At 39.3% G+C, this 27,527-nt stretch overlaps 1 protein-coding gene across 1 annotated transcript in view; it reads left to right on the top strand.

The window, feature by feature from the left end:
- The first annotated feature begins 11,448 nt into the window (after positions 1–11,448).
- ANAPC1 (anaphase promoting complex subunit 1) overlaps positions 11,449–27,527 on the top strand; it is a 55,572-nt gene continuing 39,493 nt past the window's right edge. Inside the window, exons 1-17 of the mRNA XM_029285040.1 lie at positions 11,449–11,677; positions 13,124–13,285; positions 14,978–15,029; positions 15,210–15,298; positions 15,517–15,599; positions 16,096–16,169; positions 16,958–17,106; positions 17,454–17,674; positions 18,545–18,751; positions 19,291–19,386; positions 20,047–20,137; positions 20,239–20,304; positions 21,605–21,742; positions 22,344–22,484; positions 23,233–23,293; positions 23,690–23,877; positions 25,116–25,190. Coding sequence (XP_029140873.1) covers positions 11,465–11,677; positions 13,124–13,285; positions 14,978–15,029; positions 15,210–15,298; positions 15,517–15,599; positions 16,096–16,169; positions 16,958–17,106; positions 17,454–17,674; positions 18,545–18,751; positions 19,291–19,386; positions 20,047–20,137; positions 20,239–20,304; positions 21,605–21,742; positions 22,344–22,484; positions 23,233–23,293; positions 23,690–23,877; positions 25,116–25,190 — 2,106 coding nt within the window. The 5' untranslated portion in view covers positions 11,449–11,464. The remainder of the gene's footprint in view (positions 11,678–13,123; positions 13,286–14,977; positions 15,030–15,209; positions 15,299–15,516; positions 15,600–16,095; positions 16,170–16,957; positions 17,107–17,453; positions 17,675–18,544; positions 18,752–19,290; positions 19,387–20,046; positions 20,138–20,238; positions 20,305–21,604; positions 21,743–22,343; positions 22,485–23,232; positions 23,294–23,689; positions 23,878–25,115; positions 25,191–27,527) is intronic.

Below are 27,527 nucleotides of genomic sequence, written 5' to 3'. Positions count from 1 at the left end.
CAGCCTCTACTCTCTCATCCAACCCCTCGTCGTGGGGCCATCGTCACCATCATTAGCAGCGTCCATCCCCTTCTTTTCCACCTCCCCCATCCCTCCAACTCCAGTCCACAATATTTGTTGTGCGATCGTATAGACGTTAGATGATTATATGTGTGTGTGGGCCTTATATATATATATGTGTGTGTGTGTGTGTGTGTGTGTGTGTGTGTTTTCTGAGGTTTTTGCGGGTGTTTGTATGTAGGTCTTTGGTTATTCGGGTTTTCTCCCGTGTAAAATTGGAAGTGTCTTGGCGACGTTTCGACGAAGTCCCATTCGTCATCTTCAGGCTGGTGTTTTCGGCTTCGTGCTTCTAGGAGCAATGTGTGATCGCAGCTGTTTCTTCCTTTTAACTGCCAGTGGGGGTATGAACTGATTGGGTGGGAGCTTGGCTGTGTTCTAATTTGGTGGAGGTGTGTTCTGATTGGTTAGGGGCTTGGCTGTGCTCTCATTGGATGGGGGGGTTGGCTGTGCTCTGATTGGCTGGGTGTGTGTTCTGTTTGGGTGGGAGCTTTGTAGTGCTCGGATTAGTCTGAGTTGCCGGGGGATTTGAGATGGAGAGCTGCGTTGCTGTTGTTTGGCTTCATGTTCGTGGTCGTGCCATATCTTCATGGTGGGTGTCAGTTTGCTTTATGTATGGATTGGAGGCGTTTAAGGTGGCTAATGATGCAGCTGTGGTCTGGCTTCTGGTTTGTGGTCATGCCTCATTATCGGTGTGGGTTTGGGTTTGCTTTTTGCGTGGATGTGTGGTGGTGACATCCTGTGTGGTTTCCGTGAGTGTGGGTCTAGTGTCATTCTTTGTGTTAGGGACTCGTTTGTCAATAAGGGCGGGTTTCCAAATGGCTGGTAGGCGGGAGGTATCATCTCGTTTATTCATGCTGTGTGGCCGTTTTTCTATCTCGATGGCTTCTCTGATTATTCTGTTGTTAAAGTGTTCAGTTTTGGCGATAGTTCTGGTCTTTTTAAAGTCAATTTTATGTCCTGTGGCTTTAAGGTGTTGGACCAGGGAAGAAGTTGGTTCCTCTTTTCTGACTGAGTTTTTGTGTTATTCAATGCATGCACTTATTCTTCTGTTGGTTTGTCCGATGTATGTGGTGGGGCAGGCGGTGCATGGAATTTCATATACTCCTTGATTTTCTAACTCAATTTTGTCTTTGGGGTTTCTTAGGATGGTGGATATTTTTTGGTTTGTGCAGAATGCTGTCTTGATGTTGTGTTTGTGGAGGATCTTGCTGATTCTGTCTGTGATGCCTTTTATGTATGGGAGGAGGGCTTTGCCGTTTTCTTGTTCTCTGTCTTGGATTTTAGTGGGGGTTTCTTTTTGGATTAGGTTGTAATCTTATTTCTTTGGAATCCGTTGGATGTTAGTACGTTAGTGAGAGTGTGTAGTTCAGTTTTTAGGTGTTGTTCGTCAGCTAAGCATTTTGTTCTCGAGATGAGTGTCTTGGCTACGGAGTTGATCTGTGCTGGGTGATGGTGTGAGAGTGCGTGCAGATAGCGGTTTGTGTGTGTTTTCTTCTGGTAGATGGTGTGTCCTAGGGAGCCATTCGATTTCTTGTAGACTAAGACATCTAGGAAGGGAGGTTGGTTGTTAGCTTCTGTTTCCATGGTGAACTGTATTTTGGGGTGTAGGCTGTTGAGGTGTGTGAGGAAGTTGTCTAGTTTTTCTTTCCCATGTGGCCAGATTATGAAGGTGTCCTCTACGTATCTGAGCCAGAGTTTGGGTTTGTGATCAGATTTTTCTAGAGCTTGGGTTTCAAAGTGTTCCATGTAGAGGTTTGCAATGACAGGTGAGAGGGGTGATCCCATGGGTGCTCCTTCTATTTGTTTGTATTTTTGTCTGTTATAGATGAAGTATGTGTTGGATAGGCAGTGGTTGGTCAGATCTAGGATGTGCTTGGGGGGGTTATATTTGTTTTGGATAGCTGTCAAGGCTTCTTTGATTGGCACTTGGGTGAAGAGGGAAATGACATCAAAGCTCACGAGTAGATCACTGGGCTGTAAGTTTTGTTTCTTTATGATCTCTATGAATTGGAATGAGTTTTTTACGTGTGAGGTGATGGATTCTGCATAGGGCTGTAGTTTTTTGGCGAGAAATTTGGCTAGGTTTTGTAGAGGTGAGCCTATGGAGCTGACTATGGGTCTAAGTGGGGTTCCTTCTTGGTGTATCTTGGGGAGACCATAGAGCTTAGGGCATCTGGATGATTTTTCTCTGGGAATGATTCTTTGCTGGATCTCTTCGCTGATGGGGGAGGCTTTTATTTTGGATCTAGTGGTTTTTTCCAGGTAGGTGGTGGGATCTGTGTTTAGGGGTTTGTATGTGGAGTCTTGGAGTAGGTTGGATAATTTGGTTTGGTAGTCAGATGTGTTCATAACCACCGTGGCGTTGCCCTTGTCTGCTGGTAGGATTATTATGCAGGTGTCTTCTTTCAGGTTAAGTAGTGCTGTCTGTTCCTCTTTGTGTAAGTTGCTTTTGGGTGGCTTGCTGGTGCAGAGGATGTTGGTGATTTCGAGTCTGATTCTGTTAGCGTCATTGGGGTTGATTTTGGTCAGGCTGGTTTCAACTCCACATATATAGGTTTCAGTGGGGATGTGTTTGGGAGCGACTGCAAAGTTGAATCCTTTGGAAAGGACATTGGTTTCAGCTTTGGTGAGGATCCTATCTGAGATGTTATGCACTGTTTGTTTCATGTGTGGCTGTGAGGGAGGAGGGGTTTGTTTCTGGCGTTCTTGTAGTCTTCGGAATTTGTTGGTGTGTGTGTATGTCTTGAGGGTGGTCTGTGTTTCGGCTCTCCAGACGGTGAGTTATTTGGATTTGTCCCAAAGTGCGAGGTGGATCTTGTTGCTGAGTTTGAGATGAAGTGTGAGGAGATCTTTGTTGATTCGTTCTAGTAGGAATCTGCCCACTATAGATCTTACAGTCTGGATTACAGTTTGGGGGTCAGACCTAAACGGTGGAGTGTCTTGCTTCCAGATAATGAGGTCAGAAGCAGAGAATGGCGTGTAGGTCAAGACATATTCTAGTTGGCCCCTTACTTAATCGGGGGGGGCATGATTCTCCCCTCAGGCTGGAATTCTAGGGGCGGGTCTCCTGTCTTAGTCTGCTCCCTAACCTTAGTGAGGTCTTTAGACCTGGCTAATTCTGCCTAGCAGTACTATTTGGCTGGGCTTAATTCTAGACCTAAGTGGTTTCAGAGTGTGAAAATCAAAGATACCGCATTCTGGCCAAATCTGTTTTCCCATGTCATCCCTCAGCAAAGCCCATTTCTTACATATCTCCCTTGCTTGTTTTTTCGTTTTTGTTTTTTCATTCCAGCTAGGACAGGCATCTGCCGATCGTCCCATGCCTCGAGCAAATTTCCTAGGGGAGTCCTAATTGTCACCTTTGAACTGCCACTTCCCATGTTCCCTCTCAGATGTGGGGCTCACTTTGGCTCAGTCAGCTACAAAAAGGGAAAAAAAACTTCTGCCTTGTGGTTTTCGGACAAAAAAAACGTCTGGGAGGACTTCGGTTCCCTGACGAAGTACAAGCACCTCCTTTCCTGGGAACTACCTGCCACTGGTTTTCAGATCCCTCATGAGTCCGGGAGGACCTGCTGCTTTCCTGAAAAGCAGTGAGTACTGGCACCTCCTTTCCTGCCACCAGTTTTCAGACCCCTTGCGTATCTAGAAGGACCTGCTGCCCCCTACGCAGTGAGTACTGGCACCTTCTGAACTAGGCACAATGATATAAAATCCTCGAACTCTGGGAAGGATATAAACCAGCTGTTTATTGTTAAAAATAAAACAATAAAAATAATTATTTACAATACTAAAAACAACCTTAGCTTTCGCTGGTCCACTGCCAGCATCATCAGAGTGAGTGTTAGGGGTGGGATGTTTTCTTATAAACCTTGCTAACTCAGTTTTTTGCTCACTGATCGTGTGATAGGGCCATTCGTCCTAACCGACCGTAATTGCCTCAGTTGTTCCACTTCCCCTCGTTTGCATTCCAGTTTCACTGCTTTCTTTCCTCCCATTGTTCCTTTTTCCATCCTTCCCACCCTTGTCGATCCTACCTGTGATGACCCAGGGCCCCGAACGGAGGCAAAGCAATCAGCTGGCAAGAGCAATAGTCTTTTTAATCACTGCCAATGTTCACCCAAAAGCCCCCACATATGCTGGCATGAGTTCAAACAATATCGCCAGGAAAGTTTACACTGTTCTCAAGGCAAGACAGATAACAAGAAAACGTAAAGAGTCCTTTTAACTCTCAGCTTGTCTGCGAACTGCGAACTGCTAACTGCAGACTGCAAGAAGAGATCAGGAATGTAGTCTGTGGTCGTGAATCAGGAAACAAACTGGTCTGGAATACAAAGTGTCCAGGTTACAAGAGCACAAGTCAGAACAATCTTAAGATCCCATGTTTGTTCCCGGCAAATGCCCCACCCGAGAGCGTCTCTTTAAACCCTAATCCCCAGGTGTGCCTTGTGGAGTGGGGCGGGATGCTCTCCTCCCGAGCAAGTGAGCCTGCCTCCATTGTTCTCTCCTCCTTTCTGCTCTCCTTGCTCTAGGATCAGGTGGGGAGGGGCCTTGCTCCTCGCCTGAACTCTGCCTTCCCTGTTCCAAACCTGAAGGGCCCTGGCCTGCCTCAGCCTGCTCCTCCCTACAGTCCTCCAAAGCCACAGACATCCCCTCCTGGGCCTCAACAGCGAACTCCATGTCTTCCTCGGAGTCAGGCTTGGATGGAGGCATGACACTACCTTTCCTGATGCTATTACCACTGGTGTATCTTCCAATCGCCCCCCTCCCATGGTCATTTTGGGCCGCACGTCTGGCTCCAGCATTGTGGGTGCCCTTCCATTGCCGCTCCCCCCTTTTTTCCCAGTTTGTCCACCTGTTGTTCCTGTCCTCTGCTGCTTATCCCTATCGGCCCTATTTCCTCCGGTTTCCCTTCGCACCTGGCCGTGCGCGCGCACAGCAATATCCTGTCCCATTGCCTCATCCACACTCGATCAGCTGGAATGACTGCTGAATTGCTCCCAGATCTGCTCCATCGTCTGCACCCAGTAGGTTGCTCCCCGTATGCAGGCGTGCGCGTGTGTTGCGGCATTCTCCCCCCTGCCTCGTCCGTATCCGATCAGCTGATGTTTTTGCAGGAGTATTTGCGGGATCGTTCCCCCACCGGCCGCACTGGGCGGGTGGCCGTTCGTTCTGCTTCTCTTCCCCACGAGTCGCATCGTTCTCCTCTGCTTGTCATTCTTCCCCCTCCCTAGCCTCAGCGATTCATCGTGCGTCTTCCATACAGTTGTTGCCTTCGTTAGCTCCTCTCCTTGCGAGCGTGATCCACATTCTAGCTTGCTCTTCGTATGTTTTTAATGCTTGATATGCCGGGGGCAGCTCTATGTGTCAGTTGATCGAGCACGTATCTGAGAGCCAGGCCTCCCTGAGCAGACACGCTCCTTTGGAGGCATCCTGGGCAATGGCTTCTGCCCTCATAAATCAAACGAGTGGCCTTTGCTGATCATGTGTGTCCATATTTGTGAGTACTGCTACTGCCTTTTGACGGTCAACTTGTGTTCGTGGATCCTGGTTTTGATCCATTTGGCTGTCTCCGTGTAATTACAACGGCAGTGTAATTACTTAAAATACTTTAACATTCTCCCTAAGGGATTCCCATCTTCCTAAGGGGTTCATTCCAGAATGGAAATACCTTTCCTCTTTTTTTTTTCCTTATTGGCCGGTACACTGGTCGGGGAGGCGGCCCTCCTCTTCAAACTCTTATTGCCATGGATACCCCTCTGGTATCTAGATACCCCTCTGGTATCTTACCTGTAAGGCTGAGTTGAAGTCCTTCCTTGAGTCAGCCGACTTTCCCTTAGGTTTTCACTGGGTCCTGACTTTTTGTCTCGGGATTTCCGATTCCTCTTTGTTTGAGCAGGGGCAATCTGACCTTTAGGGCTGGGAAAAACTTACCCAGGTGTGCACTCCCCTTTCAAATATCCCCAGCTGCCAAAAATGGAACGGATGCAAATCCGGAGGAGCCCCCAAGGCTGTTATGTGCTCCTGGCCACTTTCCTTCGTGACCAGAGGCAAGCTCGCCTGAACAATAACCAGCCAAGACACAGTGAAGGCCTTTTGTTTCATTTATTGCAATAAGCAAGGAGAGAAGCTATCAAAGCTTGGTTCTCTCCAAAGTTTCAACCCAAAATATTCCCTTCTTTATACAACCCTGTCCCGGCCGCCACATCCCTCCTCTTTCCCCATTGGCTGAGGTTCTATGAGGTTACACTCTTTCTGACCACTTCCTACCTATTTCCTGCTACATACATCACATGTACATTAATAATATAAAATATTAGACATATTCAATTATTGGTTTTGAGTTCTGGGCCCCTTAGAACAATAGGTTCTTTCTTGTTTTTCAGTTTAGTTACGTTTTCCTGGCTAACCATTTCCTCTTACAGATGTTTTTATATCAAGTCTTCTTCCTTTCCCACTCTAAGACCCAGCTAATTTTTGCCTACGTATACATCCTGCCTTTATGCTATCTTTTTCTGTTTCCCAGCCATTATAGTTTTTGGTTAGCTTGTTTGTCCAGGCAGTAAGTTTCCATTGCAGCAAATTCAATTTTAAATTTCTCTTTCAATATTAAATTTTGAAGACCTTTCCTTTACTTCTATCAAGTGAACTAACCCTAACCCTAACCCTTGATTGACATTGACCCTTATCTAACTCTAACCAGATGCTGGTCATTGAGAACATTCATGCGCATAAGCTTTAGCAATAAACCAGTATGGACCTGGTTTTTCACACCTGATATTAAACATGTTTGATTTCTAAACTGTATAATTTAGGAATGTGCTGAATATTCTATAGGGTAGATATTGACTAGAGTAATTTCAGTGGAGTAGAATTCCCCCATTCCAGAAAGTCTGACGGTGGGATTATCAAGTTTTTATAATATTGTTTTATGCCCTTTATGTACTCTCCTTGCAGAGGACAAAATATAATATAATAAACTTGAGCCAAAGAATGAGACTTTTCTCTATTTAATTTATATACTCAAGGTTTTGCAATATATAGTTGGGATTATCACTGAAATCTGTATAGCAACAACAACGTCAGAACACCTTTCTGACAAGCAAAGTCAATGGGCAAGCCAGATTCACTTAACAACCATGTTACTAACAAGTGCATTGATTCATTTAACAACTGTGGCAAGAAAAGTTGTAAAATGGGGCAAAACTCAGTTAACAAATGTCTCACTTAGCAACAGAAATGTTGGGCTCAATTGTGGTTGTAAGTCAAGGACTACCTATATCTGTTTCAAGCACATTGGTGAAATTTGATAACAATAATTTAATGTTTGGATTTTTACAAACTGTTGATGGGGTCTGGCTGTTCTTTAAATAGATAGGAAAAAGATATTTGGATAATAGCAAATAACTTAATGAAGATGTTGACTTGGTGCATGACAGTTTTGACAAAGGCAAATTTGAGGTATCAAAAGAAAAAAATTGAACTAAAACTGCTAATATTAAAGGTAAAGGTTTCCTGTCCAGTTGTGTCTAGGGCGCAGTGCTTATCTCTGTTTCTTGGCCATGGGACCCAGCATTGTCCAAAGACATTTTCCTTGGTCATTTGGCACATGGAACACATGGAACAAAATTTGCAGATGACACCAAGCTGGCAGGAACAAAATTTGCAGATGACACCCGAATTTGCAGATGACACCAAGTTGGCAGTAATAGACAACACTCCAGAAGATAGACTTAAGATACAGAAGGATCTTGACAGACTTGAACATTGGGCACTATCTAACAAAATGAAATTCAATGGTGAAAAAAGTAAGGTTCTACATTTAGGCAAGAAAAACCAAATGCACATGTATAGTATAGGTGATACCTTGCTCAATAGTAGTAACTGTGAGAGGGATCTCTGAATCCTAGTGGATAATCACTTAAATATGAGCCAGCAGTGTGCTGCAGCTGCCAAAAAAGCCAACACAGTGTTAGGCTGTATTAATAGAGGGATAGAATCAAGATCATGTGAAGTATTAATACCACTTTATAACGCCTTGGTAAGGCCACACTTGGAATACTGCATCCAGTTTTGGTCACCATGATGTAAAAAAGATGTTAAGACTCTAGAAAGAATACAGAGAAGACCAACAAAGATGATTAGGGGACTGGAGGCTAAAACATATAAGGAATGGTTGCTGGAATTGAGTATGTCTAGTTTTATAAAAAAGCAGGACTGGGGCGACATGAATAGCAGTTATCTGAGGGGTTGACACAAAGAACGGGGATCAACCTATTCTCCAAAGCACCTGAAGGCAGGACAAGAAGCAACAGACGAAAATTAGTCAAAGAGAACTAAGGAGAAATTTCCTGACAGTTAGAACAATTAACCAGTGGAACAACCTGCCTCCAGAAGCTGTGAATGCTCCAACACTGGAAGTTTTTAAGAAGAGATGGACAACCATTTGTCTGAAATGGTATAGGGTTTCCTGCCTGAGCAGGGGGTTGGACTAGAAGATTTTCAAAGGTCCCTTCCAACTCTACTACTACTACTACTACTACTACTACTGTTATTGTTGTAACCTTCCCATCGAAGTGGTACCTATTAATCTACTCGCATTTGCATGTTTTTGAACTGCTAGGTGGGCAGAAGCTAGGGTAAAGAAATGGGTCTTGAACAGGGGCTGTCAGCACAAGCTCAGTGTCTTTAACTGCTGAGCCATCACACCCCCTCGTATAGCCTCCATTTGTATAATGGGCTAATATTATAATGCCCATTATACAAATCTACATTATTGCAGATAACTCAGGTCTCCACTTCTGAAAGAAAACATAATATAACTGGAAAAAATATAAAACAGGCAACTAACATGATTGAGGAGCTCAAATACTTCCATTTAAGTGGGAAAAAGGCAAGGTATGTAAAACCATGCATCTTATGAACTGACTTATTATTGCATAGTCTTTAATGGCCTATAGTCAATTTCATCAGACACATCCAATTTGTCCATAGTATGATTATCTTCTCCAATAGTCAACATTCTGTTGTTGAGATTAGATTATAATGAGATCAAAGGGAATTAAGCCAACTGGGAAGTAAGGTCTCTCCCAGCACCTGCCCCTTGGAATAATGTCTACCAAAGATTTGTGAGACCTATACCTGATCTTATTTAAATAAGCCCCTAAAATCTGGTCCTACCCCTAGGCTGATTGATATACCCCCAGTGTAAATTGTTTTGGCAGTACTGGCATAGTTTCTTGGACATTTGTTTTTTATAGCTTATGTAATCTTCTACTTTTGTTTCATGTTGTATTTCATCCAGAGTTGGGATGGAGTCAGGAGGCCTATACATTTATTAAACAAATAAGGGGTAAGAAGTGTAGAGTCGGTAATTAGCTTTATTAACAGTTGCCATGTTGGTAACATAGGATTTTCTCTGAACTGATTGGTTAAAATGGATCTCTGCTCATCTAACCAGCCAAAAATCCTGTTAGTGTGGAATAGATATCATGTAATTCATCAAACAAACTGGTACTTTCCAGATAAATTAAAACTACAGCTCTCATTCACAGCATGTGCAATTAGAGACATAATCCCAACAAATCTATTAAGGTCTGAGTACAATTTCTTTTAGAAACAAAATATGGCAACAAAGTACAGTGGCCTCACTCACTGCTTTGGTTGCGAAACAATCTAGGTTTGACATGTCTGATTTTCCATTACATTTTGATGTGCATTCTTACTATATATTGTTTCAGATTACAAGAAGATCTAATTTATTTTAAAAAGCATTCGCCAAAACAAAATAACTTTTGCAAATAACAAAAAATCATGAAGCACATTAATGTAGAACAATATAGGTGTTGACTTCAACTCTCAGAATCCCCCAGCTTCCCTTTCTGGAAGTTGAAATCCATACCACTTAAAGCTGCCAAGGATGAGAAACACGGTTTTAAGACCATTCAGTTCATTCTATTATATCAGGCCAATATTTCAACAGTTTGCATGGATCACCATTTACATATCAAATGACAGGCGGGAGGCCGTCTTTGAGTTCACTAAGCAGAGATTGGACTATGCTATAACCAACCACATAGACCTTCCCTACAGCCAGCAACCAATTGCCGTAGAAACTGCTGAGAGTTTCACCCTTATCACCATAGTAACTGCCTAAAGACTTCATTCCTTCGATCTCTTCTTCATATCCAGCGCCCTGTTACCAATAAGACGAAACGGAAGAAAAGTGCTTTCTAGCCTTTCTCTTTCGCCAACCCTAGAGAGTCATCAATTCCCGCTGTAGTTCCGCCCCTCATTTCTCGCGAAGGGTGATGGGAATTCTAAGATGGCCGCGCCCGCTTGAGAATCTGGAAGCGGGGAGACTTGCTGCTGCAACTGCAATCGCTATCTGAGGGGAGACAGGGACACGGGGAGAAGCCGCTGCAGCTTAGGCCCGCAGCCGATCGCCCTTTCCTGTGTCACTCAGGTCCGTGAGTCCCTCTGCCTCCCACAGCTTATCACAGTTAGTTCCCGTCTTCCTTTAGCTTTCCAGTCCACCAAGGGCTGGCTTACACGTTGCATGCCCAGGGGCTCTTCCGAGTGCTTCTAACTCATTCATTCATCATTATTTGTAGTTATGACAAATTTGTGCAGTCAGAGTGATCACTGACCTAGAAGGCAGTTGTAGTTATTTTCCTTCTTTTTAAATTGGCATGTGTTGGCATTCTCAGGCTTTCTTTTCAAAATTTTCAAAGGATGTACCAAAGAGGGGAAAAAGTAAAGTGACAGTATTTTTATTTGAAACTACAAATGAGCAATCATAGGTAGAAACAATATCAACACTTGTATTGAAAGGGAGTGAGGAAGAATCTCACTCTTGCAATTTTTAAATATAGGCAGTATAAAAGTGTAACAATTTTGCATTATTCTACAATTTATGCCCATTTATTTGACAGTAATTTTTAACTCATATAGTTTATGATTATCAGGCAACTTTATATCTTAGAATATCAACATATATTATTTTATTGTATCTCTGAAGGATAGTCCTGCACATATAATAAGGAGTGTGTTATTGCAAATACTTTGTGGAATGAAAGGCATATAACATCTTTGGAATTCAGCAATCCATTTCATATGCTTTTCTAAATCACTAGAGATAGCAATTTGTATCAATTATTAAGTAGAATTTTTATAAGAATATTTTGGTTGATGATTTCCAGTGCAATGAAAGATGGGCTTAGATGTTAAGAGATTTTAGTTTAGTTGCTTCTTTAGTTACAAATTTATGATTTTCAGGAGTATTGATATCAATGAGGCTAACAAAATTAGTAAGAATTGCACAGTATCGTGTATGCTTTGAAGGATCCTGTGTAATCTGGTTTCTGTTTTGGACTTGCTGTAGAAATAATGTTGATATTTGGAACTCATGTCGAACATCTATGAAGAGAGGTTAACAATGATTGCAGCAGGGGATTTGCAGGAGTTTGTCCCTTTTGGCCGTGACCACTGCAAACATCATCCTAATGCGCTTAACCTGCAACTACGGCAGCTGCAACCAGCCTCAGAACTTTGGTCATCAGATGGAGCAGCTGGTTTGGTGGGGTCACTTCAAGAAGTTACCATCCATGAGAAACACAAGGTAGAAATGCTTCTGAAAGTAGTATTTTTTATTTAGCAAACCTGTATTTAGCATAGAATGAGAAAGTGGTAAGGCACTAAAGTGGGACAGGATAGGGAAAATATGTTCTGTTAAACGTGTTTCTGAGTTTTTAGAAATACATAGGTAAACATTGAATTGATACAACATGTAAAAAGTGAATTAAAAGCATTGATCACACCAGTAGAGCACAAACAGTAGGTTTGTAGAGCTTAGGATGTAAGAAATAAACAACAGCAGTAAAAGACCTATTCTCTATTTTGGGAATGCTGCCAAATTGCTCCTATTCTCTCTATAGTCTATACCAGGGTAGGCAACCTTGGCTCTTTTATGACTCGTGGACTTCAACTCCCAGAATTCCTAAGCCAGTGGAGTTGAAGTCCACGAGTCATAAAAGAGCCAAGGTTGCCTACCCCTGGTCTATACTTTTAATCCCTTCTGTTCTCCTTCTTCTACCAAAGCAAAATTTAGAGCTGCCCCAGGGTATTCATGGATAAACTAAAGAAGAAGGCTATCACTTTTTTTGTTAGGGCTAAAATATTAAACAATGTAACAATGTTAAAATATTAAGTACCGTAATGATTTGTTGAGACTTCATTTTGACTATTATCCAGTTTGGATAATAATGATTAAAACATCAGATTAAAAACCAGGAAACTGAGTTCTAGTCCTGCTTAGCATGAAAGCCCGCTGATGAGTTCGGTCTAATCACTTTCTCTCAGCCTAACCACCTCCCAGGTTTGTTGTTGTGAGTAAAATAAGAGGAAGAAGGACTATTAGATATGTTCGCTGCCTTGAATTGTTTATAAAAATAATAATAAAGATGGTATAAAAATAAATAAAATGTTTCATATCTTCTGCATTCTACTTTTGACTACATTAATAGTTCTGTTCTGAAAGAAACAAATATTCTGAATTTTTTGTCAGATTTTTTTATCAGATTATTACAGATTATGTCTGTAATTGTGCTGTCTCAGCTATCAAACATATTTTATCCATAAGCATACTATATTAGTACCAAAAATTGCTGAGAAATTCAGGAAAACATGGTGATACTTAAAGCACATACTACTTTTGAAGCTGTGGTTAGGTTTTAAAATAACTTTTGCATTAGCCATTTTAGAAAGCTAAATCAACTAATCTTCAACAACCAACTAGGTTATGTAGTGCAGAGATCCCCAATCTTTTGGGCACCAGGGACCGGTTCCGTGGAGAAAGGTTTTTCTGTGGACTGGAGGGTGCATGGTTTTGTGTGCTGCCTGCATTCCATAGATGGGGCTTTGCTTGTTTGTGTGGACCGGTTGCTGGCATGCCGCGGCCCGGTACCGATCCACAGACCGGGGGTTGGGGACCCCTGATGTAGTGTATCATCATTTTTTTAAGCCATTACTGCACAGTAATAATGATATTCATTTTTTTTCCTTTTAGGAAAGTTGGAAGTTAAGGAAGGGCATCAGTGAGGTTGGGGAAGAAGTAGAGTATGATGAAGAACTGTATGTGGCTGGTAATATGGTCATTTGGAGCAGAGGAAGTAAAAACCAATCTTCAGCAGTTTATAAAGCATTTACTGTTGACAGCTCTGTTCTGCAGGTACGAAAAGTGGTACTGTGTAGAGTTTGTTTAGCTACGTTGCCAAGGAAAGTTAAGGTCATGATTGCTTTTATGTTTTATGTTCAGGAGAAATTTGTTTTGAAAATAATGACCAGAGAATGGGAAAAAAAGTTTCATTAGCACAAACTGCTCAATGTCCATGTGATTTATAATTTCATTTCCTGGTTTTTATATATACTTCAGCTTAAACAAAATCTGTTCAGAAGAATGTGGCATATGAGAACAAGGCTGTATGACTGGAAAAAAAGGGATTTTTCCCTCAGCAGATTGTATCCTGCTTCAAAAAAATTCCCCTGAAATGGTTATTGCCCTACTAATAATAATAGCATTCTTTCTTCTACTTCAAAATAAAATAAAGCATGAGACACAAGTTATTTTCAGGAGGAAAATAGGGAAAAAGAAGAGGATTTATCATTTCTCATAAAGTCCTGACCTAATGTTAATGTCCCACATCTCTGCTTTTAAAAAAAATCAGGCAAGACAGCCAATCTTCATTTAATGTCCACTTGTTCAGCAATCATTCAAAGATACAACGAGTCCTCACAGATGTGGCTGTCACAGCTCCCTTATGATCACGTGATTGCACTTCAGGTGCTTAGCAACTGGCTCGCAATTATCACATTGCAGCATCCCATCCTCACGTGATCACCATTTGCAACCTTCACTGCTGGCTTCTAACAAGCAAAGTCAGTGGGGAAATGAGGCCTCAGTTGGCAATTACATGACTGCAGGATGCTGCAACCATACAGGAGTCACCTAACAGTAGCAACTTGTAAGTCAGTGTCAACCTTCAAACAATTTTTGGCTGCAACCATCGTCACTTCGTTTTCAGTTGCTACAGTGATGGGAGGGGGGAGATGTATTCTCTTAGTTTAGACATAACAGTAACTGTTCTGTGGGGACCAAGGTCAAGTTACCTAAGTTTTGGTGGGATGAAGCTTTGTTAGCAAGCCTGCCAAAGAAGTTAATTGGGGATTGTGATTTATGACATACTGTAGGGGTGGGAAGTTCAACTTTTTACTTTGTAATCTTGGGGGAGATAACTTTCAGTCTTGGTTTCACCTTTGTACATGTCGATACTATGTAGTCATTAAATGTGTTCTTTGAGGAAACACATTTACCTTGGAGTTCTTATTTCTACTGGTCTCATCTATCGGAACCATGACAGTCAGTGTGATCATGTGATATTGCCACTTACAACCATATTGCTTAGTAATTGCTTAGTTTTCAGTCCCAATTACTGTTAAGTGAGGATTTCCTGTATCCTGCACATTTGGCCTTAGTCTTCAGGACAGAATGTTGGCATTCCAGACTTAATCAATGAAATCATAAGAAAAGCATGCAGCGTCAGGTTTTTTCTCTTTCCTTCATCTCTAGAGTAAGAGTGACGTAACTGGGTAAAGTACCATGCTACTGAGTGGATTAACAGTGCTTTGGCGGGGTGAGGGGCTAGACAATTGTTTTCTCCTTCAGGATATTATTTTCATTTTATTTTGCCTTCTAATATCTCACTTTTATATATGGTTGTTGCCATTTTAGTGGAGCTATACTCAGCATTTGAAAATCAAAATGATAATAGCATAATTGATGATATCTAGTTTTAGATATATAGAACAGAGAAGAAAACAAAGTAAATTACTTATTTCACTGGATATTTTTATTTTATTTTAGGCATTGTGGTGTGATTTCTCAATACCCCAGGAAAAACCTGAAAGAAATAAAGGTAAAAGTAATCTTTTAGACCATTTGACTTAAGATCTGGAATAGGAAAAGCATTGTCCACATTGATATGAAGCTGCTTCAGAAATCAATGCAGAAAATGCAGCCTTTTTGTGACAAAAATAGATGAATGGAAGATAATTTGAATCTCAATTGTCTCCCAATTTAGATAGCTGTCAGGTAGTAGAAAAGTGTATCTGCATATTACAGAGCTCTTGCATAAATATCCACAGTATTGAAGGAAAGGATTACACTGCTTCTTTACCCTTTCAGGTAAGCTGTATTGAAGTATTATTTCACTTCTTTTCTAAGCAGAAAAGTAGCTGTAATAGATTCTGGATTTTTTGAAATGTTTTTTTTAGTTGAACATTGCTAAATTTTTCAGCAAAATAAAAATGTATAAATAATTAAAACATGAAATTTCTGTTAGTTTGATTGAATTGGATATTTTCCCACTATAATGAAATATATTTTAATATAACTTTTTATAGGTAGCAAATGTCTGGCCAACCAGATATGGCTTGTTATTTGAACGGAGTAGTTCGTCACATGAAGTATCTCTAAATCCAAACAGGTAAAGAAAGATGATCATTGCTTAGAGCAGAGTTCCCCAACCTTTTCAGCTTTGTGGACGGGGCGGGGCAAGGGGGAGAGGAGATGATTCCGCACTTGCGCATCCTCACTTGTGCAAACAGTGTGCAAGTGCGTGCATGCACACTCCATTTGCGCGCATCCCTACTTGCGTGAACAGCGGACAAGTGCTTGACCAGTCAATCACAACACATCTCCTAACACATCACTGTTAAAGTGAAATATAAAGACAAAATATTATAATTGCCATGTTCCCAGTTTTCAAACTATTGTTCAGAGTAATGGATGGGGATTTTGCAAATGTGCATATGTGTATGCATACCATCATGTTTCCTTCTACTTTAACTTGTATGCCTAGCTTATTAGAAGATTTGTGATCAAATCCTAGTTCATTGCTAATATGCAAATTGTCACATCAGAGCTTATGATAATTTTGGACGTGGCCTTCAATTTGTAGAATTTTTGTTCATTTTTTTTAGAGAACCTTTGCCTACTATGTTCAGCATGCTCCACCCATTAGATGAAATAACACCAATGGTTTGTAAGTCTGGAGGTAAATTATGTAATGTATAAAAAGATAATTTTAGATCTGATGTAATCAGAGACTTAGCTTTGTTGACTATTTTCTGCATATTAAAATATTGTTTAAAATATGAGATATTGGGATACATACTGAATTATTTATAAATACATTCAGATATACATATTTTATATATATCTTGAAATTGAATACATAGAACAGTAAGTTTGAATTGTTTAGGTTTCCCCAACCTTTTAGATATTTTAAATGGCAAACTCCCATAAGTCCAGTCACCATACTGTACCCAGTGGATTAGGGTGATTAGAACTGTAGTGCAACACATCTGGAAGACATTAAATTGGAAAAGGATTATCAGGAAGCAGCTCTGCAGCTGGCTAACCTTATTGCAAGCTAAGGAGACTAGACTTGGTTAATACTGGGAGGCCTATACGGAATATAGGACTTTAAGCTAAGCTGGAAAGTTGAAAAAATATTGAAAAAGTCAGCAGCAGACCACTTTTGTATTTTTGCAAAAAAACCCCATAGGCATGTTCATGAAGTCATTCAAAGTCTAGCTAGACTTGGAGGAGGCTAATTTTCACTTTTAAAAAAAATTGACATCCCATTTTTTTCAGTGGTAGAATTTAGTTACAAAAGAAAAAGGGACATAACAGACATACCAAGGAAAAAAATTACAAGGGCATAAGTTGAACAATTGATTTATTTATAACTAAAGCTATTTAAAAATGTAAGGTATACAGATAATTGTTTTTAAATCATGTCTCTTGACAGGTAATCAGTTTGATCCTCTCTCTATTTAGCAGCTTTGTTTGCCTCTGCCAGAATACAGTATGTTGCTGATTATTCCATGAGAATAGTTTTCGTCAATGCTGAGCCCTCCATTCTCATGACATACGATGCCTCTCAGTGCTTGCATTCCATATGGGCCCTTCGAAGAGTAAAAGCAGAGGTAAAAAAAATAAGGGTGAGGTGAACATGGTATCGTAGAAAACAAGGAGGATAATTGATGGCTTGCCCATTCTGTGTGTGTTTGTTGTTCTGTGTAGTTTGTAACAGTCACCCAAATATGTTGGGTTCTAAGATTTATATATTGGACAGGTCAGCAACTCAGTGGCCTCCTAAGATTTTAGATTATAACTCCCACAATTAATGATCATTATCTGGATTACTGGAAATTTATGAAAGTGATACTTAAAACATCTGGAAGGCCACTTTTTAAAAAAATCCTGTCTTAAAATGTGAAGTTATGCATATGATTATTTGAATCACACAAAGACATTTTTTATTTATCTGTAGGAGCAAAGTGCAGTCTTGAAGGTCTCTGAGCAGACATGGACCCCACAGCATGCAGCTGCCAGCAGTTCCTTCACTGTCCATCTTAAGAATCTATCTAAGGGTGACTCACCTATGGCTTCTCCATTCCAGAACTATTCCTCCATTTGCAGCCAAAGCAGGTCGGCATCATCCCCCAGCATCCATTCCCGTTCACCTTCCATTTCCAACATGGCAGCATTGAGGTAGGTTGTTCACTTTTTCCTCTCCTTGTACTTTCTCTTATTTCAGGATTATAATTATAGCAGGGATCAAGCATGCTGCTGAGATCTACATTTCCTTTATTTATGACTATTTTGTAAACAATGAAACAGATTTCAAAATTTTTAAATTTTAGGAGTTCCTGCTATAGTCATAAATACTTGATTTGGTAATTTCCCCCTCTCAGTTTTTGAGTAACCCTGAATAATTTCAGTGTCACAGTTATCTTATATTTATATTTTGGCATAAATGCTTATAGTATTTTATTTCATGAACGAAGGCAAATATGCACATCTCAGGATAATGTTGCAGGATACAATCTGGGTCGGTCACCAGGACCAGAGGTTTAGTCATGTCACATTCTGGTGAGAGAAAAGTTCCCTGAGGATGGGCTCCAGCACGAGCCCAGAAATTCAGAAGACTAAACCTCTGGTCCCAGTATTTTATTTCATTTAGTTTATTGGTATATAGGAGTCCTTGTTCTGTAGTAGTAGTTGGTAGTTGGCCAGTGGTACTGGCTACCAATTTGGCTGGCTTCAGAATTGGATTGGACCAATTTATTGAAGTCATGGGGATGCCTGTTAGCCTTAATGGCAGTGTTCCTGCCTCCCCATTGGTTGGGAGACTAGTAGCTCCCTTGTGTAGTTGGTTGGCCAGTGTGGGAACAGACTACTAGACTAGGTGGCCCAGAGTTCCAGTCCAGAAGGGCATTGCTTAAATTCTTATGCTATGTTCTTAGTTTGTAGTACTTGAAATCCTAAGATGTAAGAATTTGGGCCTGTAGTGGAAAGGGAAGTTAGTTGCTGTACATGTATTCTCATAGAGAAAATAAATGTATTTCTCTGTCTTTGCAGCCGATCTCATTCTCCAGCCTTAGGGGTGCATTCTTTCTCAGGGGTACAGAGATTCAACTTTTCCAGTCATGTTCAGTCGCCTAGGAGGCACAGTGCCTACCATTCTCCAAACAGTGCTACTGAGTCATTTCTTGCCCCAGAAACTGAACTCATTGTTCCAGAACTTTGCATAGAGCATCTATGGACAGAAGCCTTCACTACCCTGAGGTTTGGAAGAATCTATTCCATCTAAAAGTATAATCTTTACAGAATCCTCAAACCAAATGATTTAACTTTCAAAGAAGAATACATTATGTGGCCATATTTTTGCATGTAATGATAAGCCAGGCATTTGGGGGAACAACAGCCTCTGACTTGAAATTCTCTTGCAACCATGAATGCATTAAGCCTCTATCTCCATTTTCTTTGCCTAATATGTTTATCTTCTTGTATAAATGACATGACAATATTGAGTTCATAAGAGTGAACATTCACATTGTGATTTAATAAGCCAGGATCATAAGCTTATTGTGCAGTAAAATACAGTTGTTGCACTGAAACAGTGAAGAGCATTAATAGTGTTCCCCCCCAATATGGAAACTTGATAAAACCATAGTATGGTTACCCATTCAGTCTGATTGAACTCTGTGATTTCCTTCTGAGTTCATATATATAAATATACATTTAGTATTTAGACTGATAAGACATACTTAAGTTTTTTAATTGAAGGTCTATATTAATTATTTTTTGCTTATAAATGTTGATAGGGAGAAGAATTGTCAAGCCTCAAAAGTATTCATTACAACTGATTTTTGTGGGCAAAAGTTTTTGTGCTATTTAGTAGAATCCCAGCTCCAATTACGGTGAGTATGTTTTGATATTTATTATTTTTATATATTGTATACATTTAAAAATACAGCTTGGTTTTCCAAATGCATAGGAAAATATTTGAATTTTTTCACATTTCGTGTATTAACCGGCTCAAGGTTGATGCAACCTTTCATCCTTCCGAGGTCGGTAAAATGAGGACCCAGATAGTTGGGGGCAATGTGCTGACTCTGTAAACCCCTTAGAGAATGCAGTAAAGTATTATGAAGCAGTTATATAAATCTAAATACTATTGCTAATTTGTAATTATCTGAGTGAATCTGATCAGAAGTTTCATTTTTAGAACTAAAGTGAATACCCTATGCCCTACCATTCAGTTATCATGCCAAACTATACTTAACAATTCATGGCTTATAACCTATGTATAAATCACATTTCTGATTCTTAGTCATTGCCTGATAACAAAGCATAACCTGCCAATTCAGACATTTGCTCCAAATCAAAGGAAAGCTGTTTTTTTTGTCGAGGCTAAATGCACTCCATCTTAATCTGATGCCTGGGCCTAGGTCAAATATTTATGCATATTGTATTGTATCTCATTTATATACTTTTTTGGTTTCTAGAAAAATTTGTTCCTATTTTATTACAGTCACTTTTATGTAAGATTGTTCTGTTCCCCCCAACTCCACTTTTAGGTGTGTAAAGTTTCAGCAGAGTAATGACAAGTCACAGTTGATCTTTGGTGCCATTACCAATATCCAGGCAAAAGATGCAGCTCCAGTTGATGTAAGTATGAGTGTGCGATTTTCGTGTAACTTGTATTAATTGACAGCATTTACCCAGATTATTGCAGATTAATGTATTCTCTTTATTTGATGGATTTATAGAACGTTGAAACAATGCTGGTTCTGGAAGGCAATGGAAACTTAGTGCTATATACTGGAGTGGTTCGAGTATGTAACTTATTTTTCTTCATTAATAGCTTATATATGTTTTATCCATGGTTTGTTTTGTAATATTTCTCTCTCTCTCTTATCTTATGCAAGTCCTTTCTATTCTGTTTATGTGCCCTCTTTTTTCTTTAGTATTTCCCCTATGTGTAATAGCAATTCTGTTCTTCTTTCCATTTCCCTTTCATTATAGTGTGTGTGAATCTTGTTTTCTTCAGATGTGCGCTATTGTACTCTATTGCCTCTATTTCAATGAGATTTAGGGTCAGACATGTGACAGTCATGTCTGTTTCTTCCTCTTTCCTACTCCCACTTATTTTTGAAAACAATATGAAAAATGAAAGCTGCAATCAAAAATAAAAAAGGAAGCGCCTTTTAAAATTTTCCACTCTGAGAGAGCTTTTTTTTCTTTTATAGTAGAAATCATATTGCTCAGGGCAACCAACACAAAAAGGGCAATTTCCAATAGAAAATGCTCCAGAAGATGAAAAAAAATTAAAATAAGGGAACAGGAAATTCAAAAGCTGATCATTAAATCAGCCGCTTATGAGGGATGCTAACGTTTACCTGAAGGAACCAGGTCCTCTGTTGTACTGTAGGGAATATCTCTTTCTTTCAGCTCAATAATGAAAAGAATAAACAAAAATTTCATAAGATTTTTAAATACACATTATAAACATATACTCTTGCATAGTCTCAGAGTGAGCGGAGACAGATTTGGGGCATTATTTATTTATTTTGCTATATCTCATGTGTGCAAAAATTGCCAGTTCTTTGGGTAGGCACTAATAGGTTAAGTAGTAGTTAAGGTAAAATCTAAGGTAGCTGCGTATTGTCAGGATTCTTTCAGAATTGAACTAGAAGATCTGCAGCTAGAGATTCAAGAAAACAGCTTTATTAAATACTTTTATTGTAGATATTAGAAAAATCTTAATAACAAGGCTCTTAATATTTAAGCTCTATATACAGGTTATTTCTTTCATCCTTACTATGTAATGAACTGACAATTGTTCATTTCTCATTGGGAGATGTGATTGGCACCCATGTATCTTCAGATTTTGCTTGTTTTTGCTGTCACACATAAGACATCCAGTTCTGTCCAATGGACATTTTATCACAATAGTTGTTAAATATAGATCTTGTTCCAGCATTCTAGATCAGTGTTCTTCAAACCTGACAACTTTAAGATGTTGAGCTGTTCAACTATTCTAGAATAATTGCTTAGGCTTAATGTCTTAAGAATATTTTACCTTTAAAAACTACCTATATTGAAACAACTGTTTGCTTTGTTTCCTATTAAAAGGTAGGAAAAGTATTTATACCTGGTTTACCAGCTCCTTCAATGACAATGTCAAATCAAATGCCTCGTCCAAGCACTCCCCTGGATAGTATCAGCACTCCTTCCAAGCCTTTGAATAAACACCTTGGTCCCTTAGACGAGGTAAGGAATAATGGCATTTCTTTAGTTGGCAAGGCTTGCATTGCATATTTTTTATACATCTCTGTATATTAATATTAAAGAATCAGTTCAGAAATTTTGCCTTACTGAGTGGCCTTGTTTTCCTTAGAGTGGCTTTGTATCAGCAGTTAATCAGACCTCTTTGTACATAGATGCCAAGTCACCTATTCCAATTGTCAGTAACCCAAGATTGTAATTAATATATTCAAGTGCTTTTCAGACTTGGCAATTTTAAGATGTGTGGACTTCAACTCCCAGAATTCCCTAGCCAGGCAGAGAAACACTGGTGTATACTGAGGATTGCCCATGGTCTTTTATTACAAAGTCCAAAAATTATAAATCTAGGCCATATTACAGGTTAAGAAAACTACACGGAAGTCTACTAGGACTTCAGGTAGACTGCTGTTCCCATTGCTACTCACCACTGAAGTTCAGCATGTTCACTTGAGCTATATGTTACTCATGTTTGATTCAAATAGCAGTCAGTGAGAATTGCTAATTTGAGAGAGGGATGAACTACATCATCTTAGATTTTTTCCAACTATGATTTCCTGTGATGGTTTTTCCTTTTCTCCTTTTATAGCAAGGTGTGCTGTCCCCTGTTCCAGAGTTGAGGGATTCCTCCAAACTTCAAGACTCCTCTTATATTGATGATTGTACTTTTCAGCAACTTTCAACTTTTATTCATTCTGTAAGAGATCCTGTTCAGAACAGAGTGACTCTGGTAAATTTTACTCCTTAAGTTGAATGATTTGCTCAAATATCGCTTGTATTTGAATCTCTAAACTGTGGTTTGAAGGATTTACTCTATTGGTGGTGGTTTGGATGTAAATATTAACTCAATGTTTTTGTGTTAAACTGGCTTGTATCTGGAGGAAATAAAAGATTTATTAATACTGGGAAATGCTTGAAAACTGGAAACTTATCTGAATAGATAAGGTTTGAGCTTAAAAATGCTTTAGAAGTAGGACATAATATACACATAGCATATGTCTACTGTGATTATCTGAGACAGAAAGATCAGAACATTGGAAAGTATTGGTCAAAAGAACCCTGTTTGTTTCCTTGTCATGCTAGTATTTAGGTACTTGGGCAAATTTCTTTTACTGTATTTAAGTACATTTTACAACATGGTACAGTGTAGAGTGATTTACTGCTATGGGATTAATTGATTTTTAATCCCACCAATTATAAAAGTGTCCTGCAATTAATATTTGTATCATTAAATTATTTTATAAAGAGATGTCTCCTAGTGTTTTACTTAGTTTTCTTGATGTATTAACTTTCTTGAACAATTAAAGTAGAGGATAACAATGAATCCTTTCTAACTAAAACCCTCACAAGGCTGGAGACAACAGCTTTCTAATTGTCTTTAGGATACCTTAAATCTGCTATAGTTTATATAATAATACATATTGCAGATGCTGAATGTACTCCTTGTGGAATGATGCAATGAATCTTTCTTCTTTTAGGAATTTAATAATGGCTCAATGGTTAGAATCACCATTCCTGAAATTGCAACTTCAGAATTAGGTATGATGTCAATTCCATACTCTCCTTTTCTTTTTATTAAGAATTGCTGCGGAATCGAGCAAATTAAAAGCCAGCCATCATTAGAACTGCTGTTGAATCTGAGGCCTTAACAATCCATTTCTCTGTCTAATTAAGTTAAAAAAAACCCAGCTAGTGTTAAAAATTGCTATTGTTCATCTCATTTCATTGGAAACCTGTTGCATTCTTCCACGTGCAATGTGAAGTTTAGTCATCTTGATTTTATTGAAATATGCAAGCTGATCTTTTGCTGAAATAATTGTATTGGCCTTAAATATGCCAAATGAAGCATAGAACAAGCCTTTGGCTTACAAATAACTGGATTTTACTGACTTACTAACATTCTTTTTTGTGTTCTTCCTGCCTTACCTTGAATAGTCAGAACATGTTTACAAGGCATTAAGAGTATCCTTCCCAAAGAGACTGCTGTCCAAATACTTGTCAGATGGTATAATGCCTACAATGCACCTGGAGGGCCAAGCTACTATTCAGAATGGACCTTATTTGTGACCTGTCTCTTGAACATGATGGGTTATAACACAGAGAGAGTGGCATGGACACGCAACGTAAGTAAACTTGCAGTCTTATAAATGACAGTGGCTGCCTTGGAAAGTGTGATGGTATTACCTTTGTTGTAGGTGTTTAAACAACGACCGAATGATCATTTATCTAGAATGCTTTAGTAATGGATTCTTACTAATAGTGGGCTGATCTTCAAGTTCCTTTCTAATCCTTCCATTCTGTGATTCTTGATTTCAAGTCATCTGCTAATATCATTCAGAAAAGTCATTCTCTATAAGTGCTTATTATTTTCAGATACCCTCAGTAAGATAGTACTTGCCTTGCTAATATTAATAAAAGAGACTATTGAAATAATGTTGCACTCTTCTTCCCCTCATTTCATCTCTTCCCCATGTTTTACTTTCAACTCCTATATTTTGCAGAAATCTAGTGTTTTTTATTTGACTGAATACACAATATCATTTGGTATTACATGGATCTTAGATTAAAAGGAATCTTAGATGCATATGAATTTCTATTATAGGAACATTTGCTCATAATGATTTTTGTGCCCAAATAGAAGTGATACATAGAGTTACTATTCATTATTTTGAATTTAATGTAAGTGTAACACTGAAATGTGAATTTTCTGTTATTTTATAATTTACAAATATTTTCCTTGTGAGTGAAACTCAGAAAGATGTTTTTATAAACAATACTAGCAACAGTGTACAACTTGATTTGGGCTTGCTGTCAGAGCAGATCTCATCTACAGTCTCCCAGTGGCTATTCCTTAAATAGATTAGCATGGTAGTCTTAATAGAAATTCTTATCTTACTGCCCTAACCATTCATACTAAATTTGTGTTACTATACCAAAAATGATACATGGAAACAATTCATAAACTGCCTTACATGAATCCATCTTTGCTGCATATATTGTGGTCAAGTGTCTATGTAGTAAATTGTTGTCTGGAAGCAATTCACCAACCAGTTAAGATGGTTATACCTGATTGCTTCTCCTTAGCCCCACTGCATCCAGCTTTTTTTATTTCCAAGTTGGTTCCATTAAGCTGGGGGTATTGAGTTTTTAAAAAGAGTTGTTTTGAATCCTTGTATCCATAATTTGTGGACTAGGAGATACAGTAATATATTCATTCTTTGAAATTGCTTATAGCAGAAAATATGTAAAAGAATAATGGAAAATTTTATGTAGAAGTTTTGAATTTCATCACAAATGGATCTGAAATATTCCTGTGATACCCTGAATTTCTATGTGATGATTACTTTTCTGTTCACTTCAGCTTGATTTTGAAGGATCTCTTTCGCCAGTCATTGCTCCCAAAAAAGCTCGGCCTTCAGAGACAGGATCAGATGAAGTAAGAGAAGAATTAATTAATTAATCATTCCAGACAGGTTAATGGATTATTATACACACAGCAAAAAAGAGATTTGTTTTTGTCGTAAGGCTAATATAATTTGTTGATTTATGATTTAATGAGTAGCAACTTTATCTTCAAAAGAGGTTCCATGTGTTACTAAAGGAAATTGACATAGAGATGTGCAAAACAATTATTTTGAGTTTGAAACAGGCTATTCTGATCTTGAGACTAATTTGGTACAGTGGTTAAAGATGCCAGGTTAGAAACTGAGAGGTAATGAGTTCTAGTCCTACCTTTGGCATAAAGCCAGCTGGATGACTAATCTAGTCACTCTGAGCACTAAGAAGAAGGTGATGAGAAAACATTGCCAAAAATCTTGCTGAGAAACTGCATGGACTGCCAGGCAATCGCCAGGAATCAGGACTGACTTGAAGGCATAGATATGCATGCACAACCCCCCCCCCCACACACACACCTTATAGGAAATTTTCTGACACTTTTTCAGTTACACAGAAATGTTCTCATGTTGTTCGGACCTTGTTGAAAAATGGTAAAAGCTTTAAATAACACTGTTTTGAACTTGGAATGCTTACAATAAAATCAGATGAATTATTCAAAACAGTAAGTAGTATGCATATCTCTAATTACAAATGTATGTACGTAAGTATGTACATATTGTACAAGTCAGGCCATAGTCTACCTAGCCAAGCAGGTTTTACTCTGACTTATTAAGTTCCCTCGTAGCGGGGAGCTCAGTCAAATATTAGGAAACTCCTGCAAAAATCTGTTTGAAATCCAGGCATTTCGGGAGAAATGATTTATTTTGATCTATTGATCAAATGTATATAGCCCCCCCATATCACAAATGTTTGAAGTTGAATGAATGAACATTACAGGATATGATTCCCCACCATCTTGCAGACATGTAGGACCAGCTCCTCAATCTCAGCCATCTTAGTCAATAAGTGTAATGTTATGTGAGAGTGACCTTGTGAGGTGAGGGGAAGAGATGCTGCCTAGGAAATGATCAGACTCGAAAGGGGAGAACTGCCCCCCCCTGTGGTCTAAGGCTCAGAAGAAGAAAGTTAAGAAGGAGTCATCCTGATTGGTCAGGCAGTTAAAAGTGGCAGTGGGTATAATTGAGTACTGCAGTGCACTCTACATGAGGCTGCCCTTGAAGACCATCTGAAAGTCTTAATTGGTCTAGAATGCGGCAATGCAGACAGTGATGGAAATTTCTCAGTATGCCCAGGTAACACCTATGCTTCATGAACTGATGCCAGTTTGTTTTTGGGTGTGATTCAAGGTGCTGGTTGCTACTTATAAAGCCCTCTATGGCATAAGACCTAGTTACTTTAAGGATCACCTGTCCCCCATTGTATCTACCCAGCTGGTTTAATTTGGCAGGGTTGGTGTGCTTTGGGTTCCATTGCTTAAAGAATGCCACCTATCAGGACCCTGAAAATGTGTCTTCTCCATAGTAGTACCGGCTGTTTAGAAGGGGTTTTCCTCAGAGATTTATATAGTCCCCACCTTATTAGTATTTTGAAGGTCCTAAATATGTGGTTCTTTGCCCAGGCCTTTGATAAGAATAATTGACTTTTCTTCCTTTTCTATGTTATTTATTTATTTATTTATTTATTTATTTATTTATTTATTTTTCAGCTTATATACCCCCATCTCACTTTATTAAAACCAATACAAACATTAAAACAATACATAATAACATTGAATTAGTTTAAAATTAATAAGGTGGGATGGAATGGAGCAAGATGCGCAGGTGGGGCAGGTGGGATATTAATTTAGTCTGTTAACCACCTTCAGAATGATGCACCCCCATTGGGATCTCAGGCCACTTGGCAGAGCCGGATCTTCAGGCCTTTTTGGAAGATCAAAAGGGTGAATCAAAAGGGGGGGAGGGGCACACTGTTTCAAAGGGCAGGAGCCTTGGCAGAAAAGGCTCTTTTTCTGGACCCTACCAGTTGGAATTCCTTGACTGACTGGGTCCACTGCGTGGCCTTTCTGCTGGCATGAGTGGCATGAGTCCATCAGGGTGAGACAGTTCCTCAGCTAAGCTGGACCTATGTTATGAAGGGTTTTAAAGGTGATAGCCAACACCTTGAATTGGACCTAGAAGCAAACTGGCAATCAGTGCAGCTTGTGGAACAGTGATGTAACATGGACTGCCTTAGAGATCCCAAGAACTGTCCTTGTGGCTGCGTTCTGTGCCAGTTGTAGCTTCCAGATACTCTTCCAGGGTAGCCCCTTGTAGAATGCATTGCAGTAGTCCAAGCAAGAGATGCCAGTGTTTCCTTCTGAATTTATTTTCTCTGC

This window comes from Protobothrops mucrosquamatus, unplaced genomic scaffold (assembly GCF_001527695.2).
Source record: "Protobothrops mucrosquamatus isolate PMUCROS unplaced genomic scaffold, P.Mucros_1.0 scaffold_158, whole genome shotgun sequence".
NCBI lineage: Eukaryota > Metazoa > Chordata > Lepidosauria > Squamata > Viperidae > Protobothrops > Protobothrops mucrosquamatus.
This window is presented reverse-complemented; position numbering and strand designations above follow the sequence as displayed.